The sequence below is a fragment of the Lepidothrix coronata genome, unplaced genomic scaffold (assembly GCF_001604755.1).
Source record: "Lepidothrix coronata isolate B3197 unplaced genomic scaffold, Lepidothrix_coronata-1.0 Scaffold195, whole genome shotgun sequence".
NCBI lineage: Eukaryota > Metazoa > Chordata > Aves > Passeriformes > Pipridae > Lepidothrix > Lepidothrix coronata.
In genome coordinates, this window is record NW_016690375.1 from 813212 (window position 1) to 828605 (window position 15394).

A 15394-nucleotide genomic window follows, 5' to 3' on the forward strand; every position below is an offset into this window, starting at 1 on the left:
TTTCAGTCCTCTGTCTTGTGTAGTGGCAGCTGACAGATATTTCAGAGTAAAGTATTTAGCACCTTCCATGCTCCTGACTGGTTGCCTAGGTTTTTACCAAAGCAGAAGATTTTTTGATAAAAACAGTGGCTGTTTCCAGACTTGATCTGTCTCTTGAATGATGAGAGCTGATTATTTTAAACTTCATAGGCATAAATGTAAATATTTGAATTGTCAGGATAAGTGCCCAGCTTTTTTAAATCCAGAAATACCTCACTGGTTTTGTCTCCCTGTATCATGATTCCCTTATGCTTCATTGCACACTGCATATGAACATTTCCCTTCTGTTTTCTCTAAGCAGGTAGTACTTGCTGCTAATTTCATCTAACCATCACTTGCATCTTGTGTCAAGGGAGACTTTTTTTTTTGATAGCAAGCAGTGATAACCAGATTTTCTTTCTCCTCAATTACAAAAAAAAAAAAAAGAATAAAGGGAAAAAGTGTGTACAATTAAGTGTTTGAAATACATGATGTAAATGACACCCCTAGAACTTGAAAATCCTTTTATTCTCTGGAGAGATACATTCTATTCAGTAGCAGTTGAAGGCTTCCTACTGTCCTACTATTTAGGGAATTAAAATTTTTTCACTGGTTGGTTTAAAGTAGAAGAAAACTGTCTAATTAGTCATTCTCATTGTTCTCAAGAGAAACAGCAGAGGGGAAAAAAAGGCAGCTAATGTTTTTCTTTTCCAGATGTAGAAATCTGTTTTGATAGTGAATGATGTTGTGGGACTGCTTAAACCAGCTAGGGTAAATCCAAGCCAGCACTCCTAGCGATAAATATATGGGGTACTTTTAAAACACTTGGCAATGGAAGAAAACAAGCTGTATGCTTCATTAAATTGAAGAATCTGAGGAGAACTTGTGCAACTTCAAAAGTGGTATGGATCTTTTATAATAGCATTCTATGAAGTTAGGCTGTTTTCCCTTTCTGTAGAGTTGTCCTTTACCTGACTTGTAATTGGTAGGTAGTGTCTTTTATTTGTTTCTTTAATGATAACACAAGTAAAGATGTTCCTCCAGTTGTGTTATTTCACTACAGTTATTAGCTTGTTCATGTAGTAGTTGAATTGTGAATAAAGGACTGAAAAGTGCAGTCTCACATACAAATTACTTATTTATTTCAGAAATTATTCAGTGTATAACACCTTCTCAGATACTAAATGTTAGTTTCTTAAAGAACCTGCTACAGGTAGTGTAAAATCAGCTGATTGTTTCCCTTGTTGTTGTTGATACCTTGTACAGTTTTTTCCACCATTCTGGGGGTATGCAACACCAAGTGTGATAATGAACCTCTACCTACAACATGTACTTCATGTTTGTGTGCCATTGTAAAAATGTAGCAGATAGATGAGCAGATTTTCTTTATTGGTTTCACTGTTGTGTGCCATGGCTTTAATAAGGTTTTCAATGCTGTCTCTCATAAAATCCTGATAGACAAGCTGTTGATGATTGAGCTGGGTGAGCAGAGAATTGAGGTGTATTGAAAACTGAATGGCTGGGCCCAGAGGGTAGAGAGCGTGGAGTTAGCTTGCTTCTACACTCACATCAGGAGTAATGAAATAGGCTGGGCCAACTGATTATGTTGGTGGGTTTGCCAGACACCAATTCAGATGATATAAAATTCTACTTTTTTTTTTTTTAATTTTCTTTACCATTTCATGTGGGAAGGCTAAATTTTTGAAGTTCTTTCTGGATGTTAAAAAGCCAGTTGGACATGAGAGGATTTGTGTTTAAAAGGAGTAATCCCTTAGTGTAATTGTTATTCTGAGGTTTGTGATATTTTGAGGATCAAAGAGATTTTGATTCGTGAAGAGTACAATATGTAGACATCATAAATGATCTTTTTGGGGGTAATAGAAGCCACTTGTAGATAAAAAATTAAAGTGCAGAAAGGAAGCTGGGTTTAAGAGTTGAGTTTGGAGTGAAAAATGCAGACAATCTTAAGTAAAACAGTGCTCATCTCCATCAATATTAAAGTTGAGAGTCCACATTCAAACACACTCTCATCATTTTAATGCAAGTTATGAACAGATAATAAGAGCACCACTCCAGTAGGTGAAAATTACTTGCTGCTGTGCCATCGCTATTTCATGACATTTTTGTTAATTATACTGTCCCATAATGACTGAGACTGTGTACACAGAGACTTGAGATAAAAAGGAGGAATTGTAGTGGTTTTCAAAAGCGAGACCAAATAGTGCTTCTGTCTAGAATGGGAGGATAATAAATTCCATTAGCTCCAATCACTGGATGACCACTGGGTTTGTCTTCAACTGTAAATTAGGGGATTATACAACTCCTATATAGCATTAATTATTAAACAAAAGCAATTTCACAGTTTTATTCATTTGTGAAATTTCTGTAAAGACTAGCCGTGTCATCTTTGTTACTTGTGATTCCCTATTTTGTCTTTCTTTGTAACTGCTTTGAGGGACAGTGAGTGATCTAGGGCAAACCCTACACTTTGATGCTTGTCATGAAACTTTTTACAAGTTCTAAAGTAATAATTTGGTATTCAAGCAGTATCACGGGTCTTCTAAAGAAAAATATGTATTTGCTTCATCCTTTATGCTCCCTTTTTTATCAGTGTTTCCGATTAAAATTCACATCCTGAATGTCAGTATCGCTCTCTGAGAAGCCTATCTTTTTTCAATTCTTTGACTGTAAATAAAGAGACAAATAGACATAAATGTTCTTATTTGCACATATTCAGTCCCTGGTTGTAATGAGAAGATAGTGTTTTTTACATTGCTTTGTGCCTAGCAAATAGCACCTTGCTAGTAGATGGTCTGCTGGTTGCACATAACATAGTAGGATGAAAATCACCTGAAATTCCATTCTTTCTTATGATGTTTCTCAAGTTCATAATATTTTGCATTAGTTCTATCTTAATTTGTTATGCCTGAAGCTATAATGTATATGCTACTTGCATACCTGTAGCCGATATAGCAAGTTCTCTTTGTGTATGACCATATTTTGGAGATGTGTGTCTATGACAGTGACAAAGTTTTGAGTTGCACTTGTTCCAAAGATAAAAATGGAGTTAAGGTTTCAATACTGGTCACGTTACGTGTCTTAGTCGCTTAGCACAGTGTGCACATTAATATTTAAAAATACAAGCATAAACAATGCTGGAGAACATCAGATGAATTAAATGTAATTACCTGCACTCTCAGAAAGGTTTTCTTCCTGAAAGAAGCTGCCTGTATTCCTGCTGACCTTGTGCTGCTTGCTAAATGGCTCAGAATTGCTTAGAAAGCAAAAAAGATCTTTGCATTTTTTTGACCTTTGTAGAATTGGCCAGCCCCAATCTGACCTGTTCCTTAAAATCTACTTTGTAGCTGCCTTGAAGTGCCATTTGCTGTTTCAGGGTGTTTGTTGGGCACGGAACATGCCTTCTTGATGTGTGCTGAGTTCATGGTGAAGGTGTAATTCGAGTGCTCAGAGTAAAACACCACAGCGGATCTTAACCCAGTCAGGGCAATATGGATGAAGTTTTACTCCAGTTTTACTTCTTTTGTAAGGGGAGCATAGGCTTATGCAAACGGGCAGTAAGTAGGCATATGATTGTGGAGACTGAAAGGTAGGAAAGACTTCAGAACTATATTTTCCACTGATAAATAAATGCCATAGCTCAATGATCCCAGCTATACCAATCTTGCATAAATTTATGTACTTGTAAAATACGTTCGTTCTGGTGAATTGCTAAGAATTTGTCACTATCATTCTTGTTTTACAGGCTATGTTATTGGATGTGTATGTGCATGTGTGCCCTCTGTAAAATAGTTCTGCATGTTATAAATTACCAAGTGACTTTTTGTTTAAAGACAGGTCACCACATATCTTCTCGTTTTTATGTGACACCTTGTAGTAGCAGATATAAGAAGCTGCTATGCTTTGTTAAATATAACCAACTCTTAATTCTAGTTTTCATAAGTCTCAGAAAGGTATACCTTGGCTGTAAAGGAAACCCATAGCTTCAAAATCAGTAGGAGTGGTAACTGCTAAAAGCTAAATTACAATGACACAGTTTAGAGTTTAGAACATGTATAACCTGTGACAAATATAGTTGTCTGTTTGGAGGTCATAAACTTTTGGGTATTCATTTATTAGTCTTAATTGAGCCAGGTGCTCAGCTGAAGTACATGATCATTCTTCAAGTTCTAAATATCATCTAAGTTATAGCATTCAGCACAGCAACACATAGATTATTTTTATTAAAAGAAAGCATCAGATAGCACTTCTAGACCACTTGGATTTGGCCTTTTTGGAGTAAAGTGAATAATAACAGAGACAAAAATAAATCACTAATCAGATTTTCTCAAATCTATTTTCTAACAAAGTCTGAAATTTTTGAATGTTGGAGGTTTGTCTGGAAACCATCCATTATTTCCACTCTCTTTTTCAGTTTGTGATGAAAAAGGACAAAGAAGTGCATCACATTCTGATGTCATTTATGAAATATAAGTCCTTTTACAACTCAGGTACACCAATGAGTAGATGACATCAGATCTTGTGCTAGATAAAACTTAGTGCATGATCAGTCAATGTCAAAAAAAAAGTGTCAAGCAAGCAGATTTAGGAAATGTGGAAAACAATGGCATTTTCATTGCAGGTGACCACAGTGAAGTCTGATTAATTATTTGCATTTGTATTCATCACAGTATGAATTGATTTATTTTTTTTTTCTCCTTTAAAGTGCAAACTGAGTTCACTCTTCAACACTGAGATTTTTTTTATCTTTGCAGTTTGCCGGGAAGACTCGTACCAGTCAATAGTCTCATGTGCTGCTGTAGTACTTACGCCTGTAGAGCCAACAGTGGATACAAGGAAAAAAGAACAGATGATGATGCCGGATGTGTCCAAACAGTGAGTTATTCAAATAACATTATCTTTTACAAGTGCAATTTAAATACCAGGCCAGATTCCTTCTCGTGGATATGCATATACACCTCCCTTCTCCTTCATCAGGGAAGGTATTTCCAAAACACCTTTCCAAAACCTATGTTGGGAAACATAGGTGTTTCCAAAAGTAGAAACTGGCCTGAGGCTAGGCTGCTGCTTTTGTTCATTAGCCTATATTTTTTCTCAAGGCTTTTGATAATGATATATATAGAGGGAATGATCACTTATACTCTGAGAAACTGACTTTTTAACAGATGTATTAAGATGATTCTTTTTGTTTAAATAGTCCTTTCATTCTTGCAGGTAGTTGATTTTTATAAAGAACATAATTCCTAAATGCTCAGCTCATCTGAGATATTTCAGTATTTTTCAGTGACTATTTTACCTCTGTGATACAAGATATGATTGCATCTTGAAAAACGTGATGATGGGCTTCTAAAGAAATTCTATTTAATTAATTAGACTGTACTTTGATATCTTGCATAGATGAGAATCATAAGTGTGCACAGTAACATTTGCCTTGCAATACCAGGCAGGATGGTTGTTTCTTAATGACTGAGTCCTTGGAGAATAAAAATAATTTTCTTCTCATGAAAAGGAGGCAAATACAGTGGTAAGGCCTTATCACAACACAAACTTGGAGCCTGTGCATTTTAAAGTGTGGAAGGTAATTAAAAACATGACAATGGATAATATGACATTTATGTTTAGTTTTATGCTTCTCTTGGTATATACAAATTTAGCTTTGAACTTGTCTGTGAAGTCCTGGCTTGCATGCCTATTACTGTAAGAAAATGAAACAATCCTCTTATAACCACCCCCCAGAAAAAAAACCCAAGAAACCCACACATCCAAAACACCACTGGTGGATTAGATAAGATGGGATGTGATCTTGTTACGGATCTGTGACTTAAGTCTGTATTTGACCGTGGCATCTTTTTCAATCTGTTGATAAACCCATTTCATCTACTCTACATGTACGTAAAATTTAACACAGTATGTTACCTATCATCTAGGTATTGTTGCAATGACTTAATGTTTGAAATAGGGTTAGCCTCTAATTGTTTTAGTGGTTCAGTTGTGTGGCTCTCTGAATACCAAGGAATTGGAAAGTCAATGAGCTGTGAAATATGGTGCTGAAATCCAGAGTAATTTTTGTGGTTAGTTCAAGCGGTGTAGAACATTTTTGCCTTCTCTTCACTGAAAGGCAAACCTGCAGTGTTGTTTGATTGGGTTTTTCATCTACTGTCATAAGATTCAGTGCTTCATAATCCCTTATGAATTCAAAGTAGGAAACTCCGGTACCTGTTTAGCATGATGACACCTCCTAGACTTCTTTTTTCCTTTGCTTTATTGGTAACAGCAAGTACATTAATCTGCTTAATCAGGAACAAGCTTGTGCTTAAACATATTAAATGTATTTGAACTTCTCCATATGAAACTGCATCAGTGTATGAATGTTTCTGACAAGTATATTGGAAGTTAAACAGAACTGTCTCGCTGGAAAAAATTTGCAGCTGGAATTACTTTCAAAGTAATTGTAGGAAGGCTTCAAAAAAACCTCAAGCACTATGAAACATCAGCATACTGTTCACATCTCTCATTTCATCCAGTGATTTCTACATGTAGATAATTTTCTCCATATCCAGCAAAACAGGTCCCAGTTCCTGTGTCTAAATAACCCAGTGCCATCTGTCCCCAGTGCAAACATGCCCTTGGCATGTTTGAATTCCATTGACTTGAATGCAAAGTCCGTGTTTGACCTGATCTGCTTGTGTGGATTATAGTTATTGATAATCATAGTTGGAAACAACACCAATGCTTTGATTTTTATCTTTGTGCACCTGTATGGTTTTGACTTGCACGTCCAAAAATTGTGCATATGATAGAGGGCTGAGCAGTGGCCACCACTGAGGTCTTGAAGTTGCTTCTTTCAGGTCTTACAGGGACAGAGCATGTTTAGAATAACTAATGCTTTCTAAAACTATGTAAGAAAGTGTGTAATCCAAGCTAGATAAAATGCATGTTAATGATAATAAAATGTTAAACGGTTATAAATAAACAAAAGTAATTGTATTGTAAGTCACAGTAAAATTATATCCAAGACCTTCAGGAAACAAGGAGCTGTGAAGCCTGGGCAGAGAAAAAAAAAAAAACCTTTAATGAGACTTGTATAATATTTGATTAATGATGTTATTTTGTTTTAGAAAGAAACTGTTTAGTGGTTTTAAATAATGCACTGTATTTGCTGAATGTATTTTTTTTGTAAGCAGTAAATGGTGCCAGAAGTGGTAGCAGCAAAGCTTAACAATTCTTTGAAGTGTCAATGATTAGATGTTACAGGATTGCAGGAATAAAAGGCTAATTTTTTTTGCCCTGTATTTTTTCTTGGAAGCTGAAACCATTTCATCAGGGAGCAATTTCTTAGTGATATGTAGGTAATTGCTAACTCTTGTGTGCTTGTGCACTGTGCAGAATCCATACCTCAGTTATTCAACAGGAATGCATTTGGCAAGAGGAAAAGTGGTAGCTTTTGTCTTTCCACTCCAAAACAGACTCTTGAGGCAGAGAAATACATGGTCAGTGTGAGGTTGCGGTGAAAAATAAGAAATGTGAGTTCTACCTGACTTTGCCTTCTGGGCCCTAAACTTTATCTAGGATGTTGCATTAACTTTGTTATATTTTGTAGAAATACAAGATTTAAAAACCTCATGCTGTCTTAACAGTTCAAAGTTATTGAGGAGTCTTTGTGTTGCCATAGTGATAGATCAGTCAGTTGCTCTCCAAAGTGCCCAGGTGCTAAAACAATCTGAACATTTTGAACAGTGTATTCTGTTTGCACAGTCCTAATTTTAGTCGTTCCTATCTGAATTCTAATATAAATAAATCAGCTGCTGGCACAGAGCAATGACATGAGGAATCCTCACTTCCATTTCAAGTTCTTATGAAGAAGCATGGAAAAGGAAGCATGGCCTAGGCAACTGTATGTTATGCTTTAAAGCAACTTAACTTCAACTTTACTGGGCTGAAAGGTCAGCTTTCAAGGGGCAGTGTGGAAAAAGATGTTTCTCAGACATGTGTCCCTGAGCAGACAATGTTCTGCTGCTGTATGATGTTCCTATGTAAAGACAGAAAACCACTCATGTGCTTCTAGTGCTTGAAAAAAGTATAGTGAAGTTCAGGTGCATAATTTTTAATTTATCAGAGTTAAAGTTGGGCTGGTACTTAGATACTTATTTCATTAGTTTCTTTGGATACGACTGCCCTGCAGTTCAGAATAGTGATGGCAACATGTAGCCCTCTGAGCTGGCCAATTTAAAAGTGGTTTGTGCATTTGTACTTTAGCTGCTGTCACAGTTCTGATTTTGATTTTTATTTAAAAATATTATTTGCTGTTAAATTGTTTTTAGAGCTACAGGTTTTATGTCATAAAGCAGACACAGTAATTTGCCAACTGTTTTTCATGTCAGAAATATTTTCCTGAAATTTAGGGGAGATTTCTAGATGAAGATCCTAGAAAAATGATATGACAAGAGGTAATGATTTTAAACTAAAAGAGGGTAGATTCAGACTAAGTCTAAGGAAGAAGGCTTTTACGATGAGGATGGTGAGACACTGGAACAGGTTGCCCAGAGAAATGGAGGCCCCATCCCTGGAAGCATTCAAGGGATGTTGGATGGAGCTCTGAGCAAGCCGATCTAGTTGAAGGTGTCCGTGCTCATTGCAGGGGAATTGGACTAGATGGCCTTTAAAGGTCCCTTCCAACTCGAAATTGTTCTGGGATTTTATTCTATGATTCTAAATGCTACAGATCCTTTGGCAGTTCTTCAGATTCTTAAGATCAAGTCAGATTTTTTCTGGTAAAAACATGAATGAGCCTATGTAGTGAGTCTTTTCCATATTCTGTCTGTGCTAAAGGTGTTTAACTCGTACCGTGCAATTGTACTTAACCTGAGCAAGATTCTTACACGAGTTAAATACATGAGAAGGCTTCTTGGAGTCACAGTGACTAGCTGGGTGCTTACTGGTGTGAAACAGAGTGGGACTTTACTACAGATACAGATTGGTGTCTGGAAAGATTTTGGTGCATACATAGTCTGTATTTGTTAGCTGCAGTAAGCATATTCCAAATTTTAGGAGCTTTTTTCCTCTCTGAAAGTTTCAAATTGTAGAAATATAATTGTTACATCAGAAGACTAGTAATCCTTTTTTTGACTCTTGCAGCCTTGCCTAATTCCTTTCAAAAGAAGTTCAAACCAAGCTGATTATATATTATTCTTCACTTATTCAGTTGCAGATTTTCTTTTCCTTTTTTTATCTTTCCCTCTAATTTTGTATTTTGTTAAATTTCAGGAAAGATTTTTTTTCCCCTCTAAGCAACAGTGTTGTTATTTTATCTTTTTAATTTTTGGTGCTCTTTAGCAGTAACGTGAAATATGGTCTCTCATGCAGCCAGGTTGTCAGGCAGTGGTACCCACTGCATGATTTGTGTCTGCTTTGACAGTCCTTTCAAAAAGGCATGTTTCAGTTACGTGAAAAATGAATGCCTTTCAGACTTGTTTGGAAAACCTGATAAAAGATGATTGTACTGTTTCAGTTTTCTGGATAATTGGGAAGATACACTGTGTGTAACTCTTAGGGTAGTAGAGAGAGAATAGGGATGCCCAGTGTTGCCCTGGAATGACAGCACTTTGAAAATTGTGGTTTCAGCTGAATTGTAATTTACTTTCTACCATTACGTTTTAGTGATAGGTAATAGGTAGAGGAGGTGAAATTTATATCCATTTCTTTAAAGCAGATACTTTGAGTAAACATCGGCAATGTGCTTATGCTGTCTGTGGTCAAATCCATCATTAAAATATCTTCCTGGGCTAGTAGAAATCAAATATATATCCGCAGGGGCCAAATACATTCCCGGAATTGATCAACATGCTTGGATACTGAAGGTCCTCCTCGGGAAGCCAGCCAGACCTGAGTCTTCTGAGGGTGCAGGCCAGAACAGTGGGCCATGCTCCACACAGGACCTTGCAGCCCCTTGCTTTGTGGTCCTTTGTGGGTGAGTGTGTGGCTTTTTCTCTGTGTAGATTTAAGAGTGACTATAACACATTAATGTGACTCACAGGATAGGAAGTGCACTGTCTCCTCCTCACACCTGTGGAAACTGCTTATGAGTGCTCCCTGTGTCTCAATGGACAGGCTAGATGCAGGTATTACTGGTGAGGAGCATCATCTACCTTTCGTGTGACAGGCCACCTGCAAAAGGTGGAAATCACATCAGTTGAGTTTGGGAAGGTAATTTCCACTGTAGAATAGGATGTTTGATTTGCTTTAGAGCCTAGGGAAAAGGTGAGTTTCGCATAGGATATAGAAAATTCTTCAGAAGAAACATGGGATGAGCTTTTCTTTATAATATGAGTTATTCTTTATAATAATAAGATTATTATAAAGAATAACTTTGTCCTTTGATAAAGTTAGGCTTAATGAAACAAAGGTGGTTTATTTTTTTACCAGCAAAAAAAGCATTAAAAAAATCATATTAAGAGTATGTAACTGGCTATGAGTATGCAAAGAATTAATAAATACCTAAACATAATGAAGGTAACAAGTGACAAATTAACTCTTTGTCTAAAAGATGCTACTAAGATGTTACATTTGATTAAAAACTCAATTTTGATTATTCCAATTTCCTGTCCCTCTGCAATAAAACAGAGAAAGAACAAATCATAGCCCATGGCTATAACAATTCCATGTCTCCCTGTACATCCTGTATTGCTTTGTGCACATAATGGGAAAATAAGTTATTTTGCTGTATTCATGTCTTCTTTGAAATGGGAAAATTTTCAGAAAACAATAAAAATATAGTATTTACACTTCATTTATTGTCTGCTCGTCCCTAAACCTAACTTGTGGAAACTCCTACCTGACATTGCCTATTCTCTAGGCTGCTCAAATTGGTAATCTCTTTGTGCTTGCTTTGAGGAAAAACAAAACAGTAAACCAGACACTGTTGTTTCTACTTTTTTTTCCCCTCTGTGTCTGGCCACTGCAAAAATCAAAATAATTTTGTAAAACCAATAATAACATAAATAAATGTTGTACAAAGGAAATACAATTGCAGTGCAAAGTGAATATGGAAGAAGCGTTATGTCTGGTTTTAGAATGGGAGCGTCATCAGTTCTCATATTTCTTCTCAGTCACTGCAATCATCAGTTTATGGGAGAGATTGGCAGGAAAACAATCTACATACGTAATTTAAATATCTTAGGCAATTGTTTGCAACCAAAGGATTAAGCAGTTCTGTGCAGCCTAATTTGATCTTTAGCTGCAAATATTGAATAAGCTGGTTTTTGAGAGCCACTAACTAATTGTAATTACAGCACTCAATATTTTCAGTATTTTGTAGTTCAACTCCTGTCTTTTTCTGTGTGGTGGCCAATAATGCAGGAGGCAGAGGAATGAGGACAATTGTCCTATGGAGGGAAGAGGTTATATAGACTTTTTCTATAGCCCTGCCAAGAAAGCTCTGATGCTTTGCAAATGTACTCATTGTTTAGAAAGCTTCCTCTTTTCCTCTGAGAAGAAACTTGGTTTCTAATGGACAATTGACCGTGAGTGTTTCAATCATTTTGCGTAAAGTATTACTTATGTGACTGAACTCTGCTTGATGAAAAGATGTAGGGATGCAATGTTGAGCAAGGTGTTTGATCTAAGTGTGGAAGATCAAGAACACTAAGGAATTTTCTAGTTGAGGTAATTGTAACTTTAAGATGAGTTCATTATATCATTGTGTAGCTAGTTTTTATTAATAAAAGAAAATTCAGGAAATCAAAATGTGTAGGGGTAATACAACCTGGCTGAAAAGTGATGTTTCTGAGCACCAAATGGTGAAAATTTGTATAGAACTCAGAGAGGCAAAATAGTTACTGTAATTTACGTTGGCAGAGAGCGTGACCAAAGCTGACTTAAAGCATTGGACTGCACAAAGGACAATCCAGTTATAGTAATCTGGAATATAAATTTCCCCTGCCTCAACAGCAAGCAATGGATAACATAACTGTGTCAACAACTACAGTATCTTAACTAGATCTGAAGTTGTTATAAGAAAAACATTGTCACCAAATCACAATGACATTTGGAAAATGGCTTTGATTCAGCCTGAAGCAAGAATAAAAGATCACATTGTTCCATTCACATCTGTAAAATTAGATACCTTTATGATACCATAATGTCATTCTGGTTTTGGACATCACCCTAAGAAGAATGTCCTTTAGAGTAAGATTATCCATTTATTTATCAGACCTGAGGAAATTTTTTAATTCCTATGTTAGTTTCAAGTCTATGCATTCTCATGCAACCATCTTTTCTTTGTTCTCTGTGAATCATCATGGTCTCTACTGGACACTTCTGCAATAGAGTGTCATCTGATTTGCTTGTCCTTCATGCCCACACATTTCCCCAAAATAAATTAGTCAAGATCAGTAATTTTGAACTAGTTAGAGATCTTATTTGAAAATATGCCAGTTGTTACCCAAATATATTTATATATGTATGTATCTATGTTTATGTATCTGTAAAAAAGGCAAGGGCTTAAGATGCACTTGATTCAAGAGTGGAAATTTTATCCTGTGTGTACTGTAGTGTCTGGAAGTGTCTGCTTTATTTACATTACTGAGAAGTATGAATCAGATCACCAATATCAACCTTATCTCAAAATGACAACCTAAAACTTGGCAAGCAAAAACTCCTCTAAACTGATGGCCTTGAGTAATCATTGCAAAATATGCTTGGCATATATGTCATAATTATAACAAGGAGCCATAAGACAATTTTGAATTTTAATTTCGTGCTGGGATTTTTTTGTGTGTGATGAAATAAAAATTATTGCATATATATCAATACTCCTTAACGTCTGGAGCAATTTTGAAAGATGATGTAGTTGAAGTAAATAAAGTCTTACCTGGTTCCTTGGAAAGGATGGTTACTGTAGGCATTGCAGGCGGAGATGGTTGAGACAGGTCTAGGCAATTGAACATCAAATATTTAATCTGGAGATCTACATCTGAAGAGCTGCTGTTCTAAATTGAAGTGTTAGTCACTTATGGTGTTTGTTATTCTGATAAAATTAGTGTTTTCCATTATCCTATATGGCAGCTGCCTAATCTCTGAAGAGCATACCCATTGTCTGCTGGTATGACTGTACAGAGCCACTCAGACATAATATCCTTCTGAGGCAGGGTTGCATTGGGCACGTGGAAGATGACTCATTCACTTACTTCATATTTAAAAGGAAAAACAAATTCCCTTTGGAAAACAAACTTCATTTTCATCCAGCCTAAATTCATGTCCAGTTTAGACACTCAGAACAAGCATTGTTACTCCCTCAGTTTCACATTTTAAAGGAGATCTGGAGTTTTTATTTAACGGGTACTTATTCAAGGGGTTGAAAGAACTTGATTTTGGGGCAGCACAAAGAGTCCTCAGAGATTTGGAAGAAAGCCCTTTAACTCAAATGAGAGAGAAGTGCCAGTCGTGCCTGTTGACCCTTTTCTTGCATGTCTGAAATCTTGAAAGTGTACAGAAGTTATTTTGCTGTAAAATCGGGGCAAAAAATATTTGTCAAACCTCTGACTCAAGCTTTCAAAAAATTTAATGGAAGTGCTTAGTCTTAGGAACCACTGCAGAAACAGAATTGCACTGTCTGGTATGTCAAAGCATAGGCTGTTGCTAAACTGGAACTGAAGTTCTGTTTGATAGACAGCCAGTGGTTGTATTTTTTCATCTCACAAGGAAATTAAGGCAGGTTGGGATCTCTCTGCTACCTTCGTGCTGCAGAAAGGACAGTCTGAGGTAGCATTGTCTAAATGCTGAAGAGACGGGGGTGGAGTGGTGGGGGAGAAAGGGACCAGAGGATCGTTTTTTTTTTCTAATTTAGAAGTCTGTGGCATATGTGTTAAACTACAATTCTAACAAATTAGATTTCAAAGCATAATTGCAGCATCAAATATAAAAATTAATCAACTATGTTATTACTTGTGAACAATTAAAGCATCATAAAATGAAAAAATATGAAGGAAATATGCTTGTACATGTAGTGCCAGGATTGTAAAGTGCTTAATTTGGTTAGAAAAATGTATTGTAGATTAAAACTAGAAAAACAGATCAAGTACACAGCAGATAGGTATTTGTTTCACTTTCACAGTAATTTAATATCTCTGAAGCATAACAAAGAACAGCATTTATTAATGATTTCTTTCTGTCATTGGAAGTGGGGGAAAGGAGGGATGTCAGGGAAAAACCAGGTAGATTTGCAGTTATGACTGCATGGTACAGCTACTGGACTATGCTGTGCTGTTTTATAGGTCTTTATACACTTCCAGTGAAAACATTTATCAGGTGTTCTCTTGAATAAGATCAGTGAAAAATAATAGTGTTGTTGTTGTGATGTTACTGGCTTTATTGAGGGGTTTTCTAAACCATGTATTTTGCAGAACATTCCTAAACCCCATCATCTCGTGCAGTGGCTGTGTTAGAGTTAACTTTGTTAGAAAATGTACTACTCTTGAGTTGTATTATCATGATCTAAATAGGAATATCACTGGAGCAAATTTAAGTTCGATCAACATACTGCTTAAAAATATCTGAAGTTCTTCATAGTGCTTCAAGATGAGATATTACCTGCATCCTAGAGGAAATGAATTATGAGAAAAAAAATATATATATACCTGCATACTATGTTTCACATACTATCAGGAGGAAATTCAGTTTTTAATTTGCCAAACTAGATGTGGAGAGATACTCCAGAAGTATTCATAATCTAAATATTAGTATTTCTAAAAGGAAGATTTTGTCTGTTTTGCAGAATAAAAAAGAGATATTAGAGAAGGACAGAAATAATTTTAAGAACAAGCTCCTTATCCCCACCTCTAGGTACAGTTTGTTTTGTTCTTACTTATTTTTTCCTTAAGATATCAAAGAAATAAAGGCAATATCCCTTACTCTCTTCTGTGTGCATTGTCAATGTATCTGTGAATAGCCCTGGGAGCAGGGATTTTAGTAACTTATCAAAATGAGTATTGAATACATTATTTTCATTTACATGGATTTAGTGATAGTGGAGGTGGAAGGCTATAGCTAAAAGGGTGAAATGGTACTATTACTCTTTTTTTTTTTCTCTTCCCCCTTCTGGCTTTTCCCAGTCAATACACTTGCTATGGTAGCCACCATATGGGATATATAAAACACCTACAGCTTAAAAAAACCCCAGCCCTGAAAAGCAAAATGGGAAATGAGGATGTAGGAAGCAGAGGAGATGAAAGTGAAAGGACTCTGCGTCATCATGCTAGGACAACATGCAGCATCGGTAGGGTGGGATTAAGACATAAATTTGCAATTATATTGCAGTAAAGCTGTAAAGACAAAATACTGTAACAAGTAGCAGTTAATTTAA

At 36.1% G+C, this 15394-nt stretch overlaps 1 protein-coding gene across 1 annotated transcript in view; it reads left to right on the forward strand.

Moving 5' to 3' along the window:
• Nucleotides 1-15394, forward strand: part of CCSER1 (coiled-coil serine rich protein 1) — a 650146-nt gene that overhangs the window by 166755 nt on the left and 467997 nt on the right. Inside the window, exon 5 of the mRNA XM_017831720.1 lies at nt 4791-4911. Coding sequence (XP_017687209.1) covers nt 4791-4911 — 121 coding nt within the window. The remainder of the gene's footprint in view (nt 1-4790; nt 4912-15394) is intronic.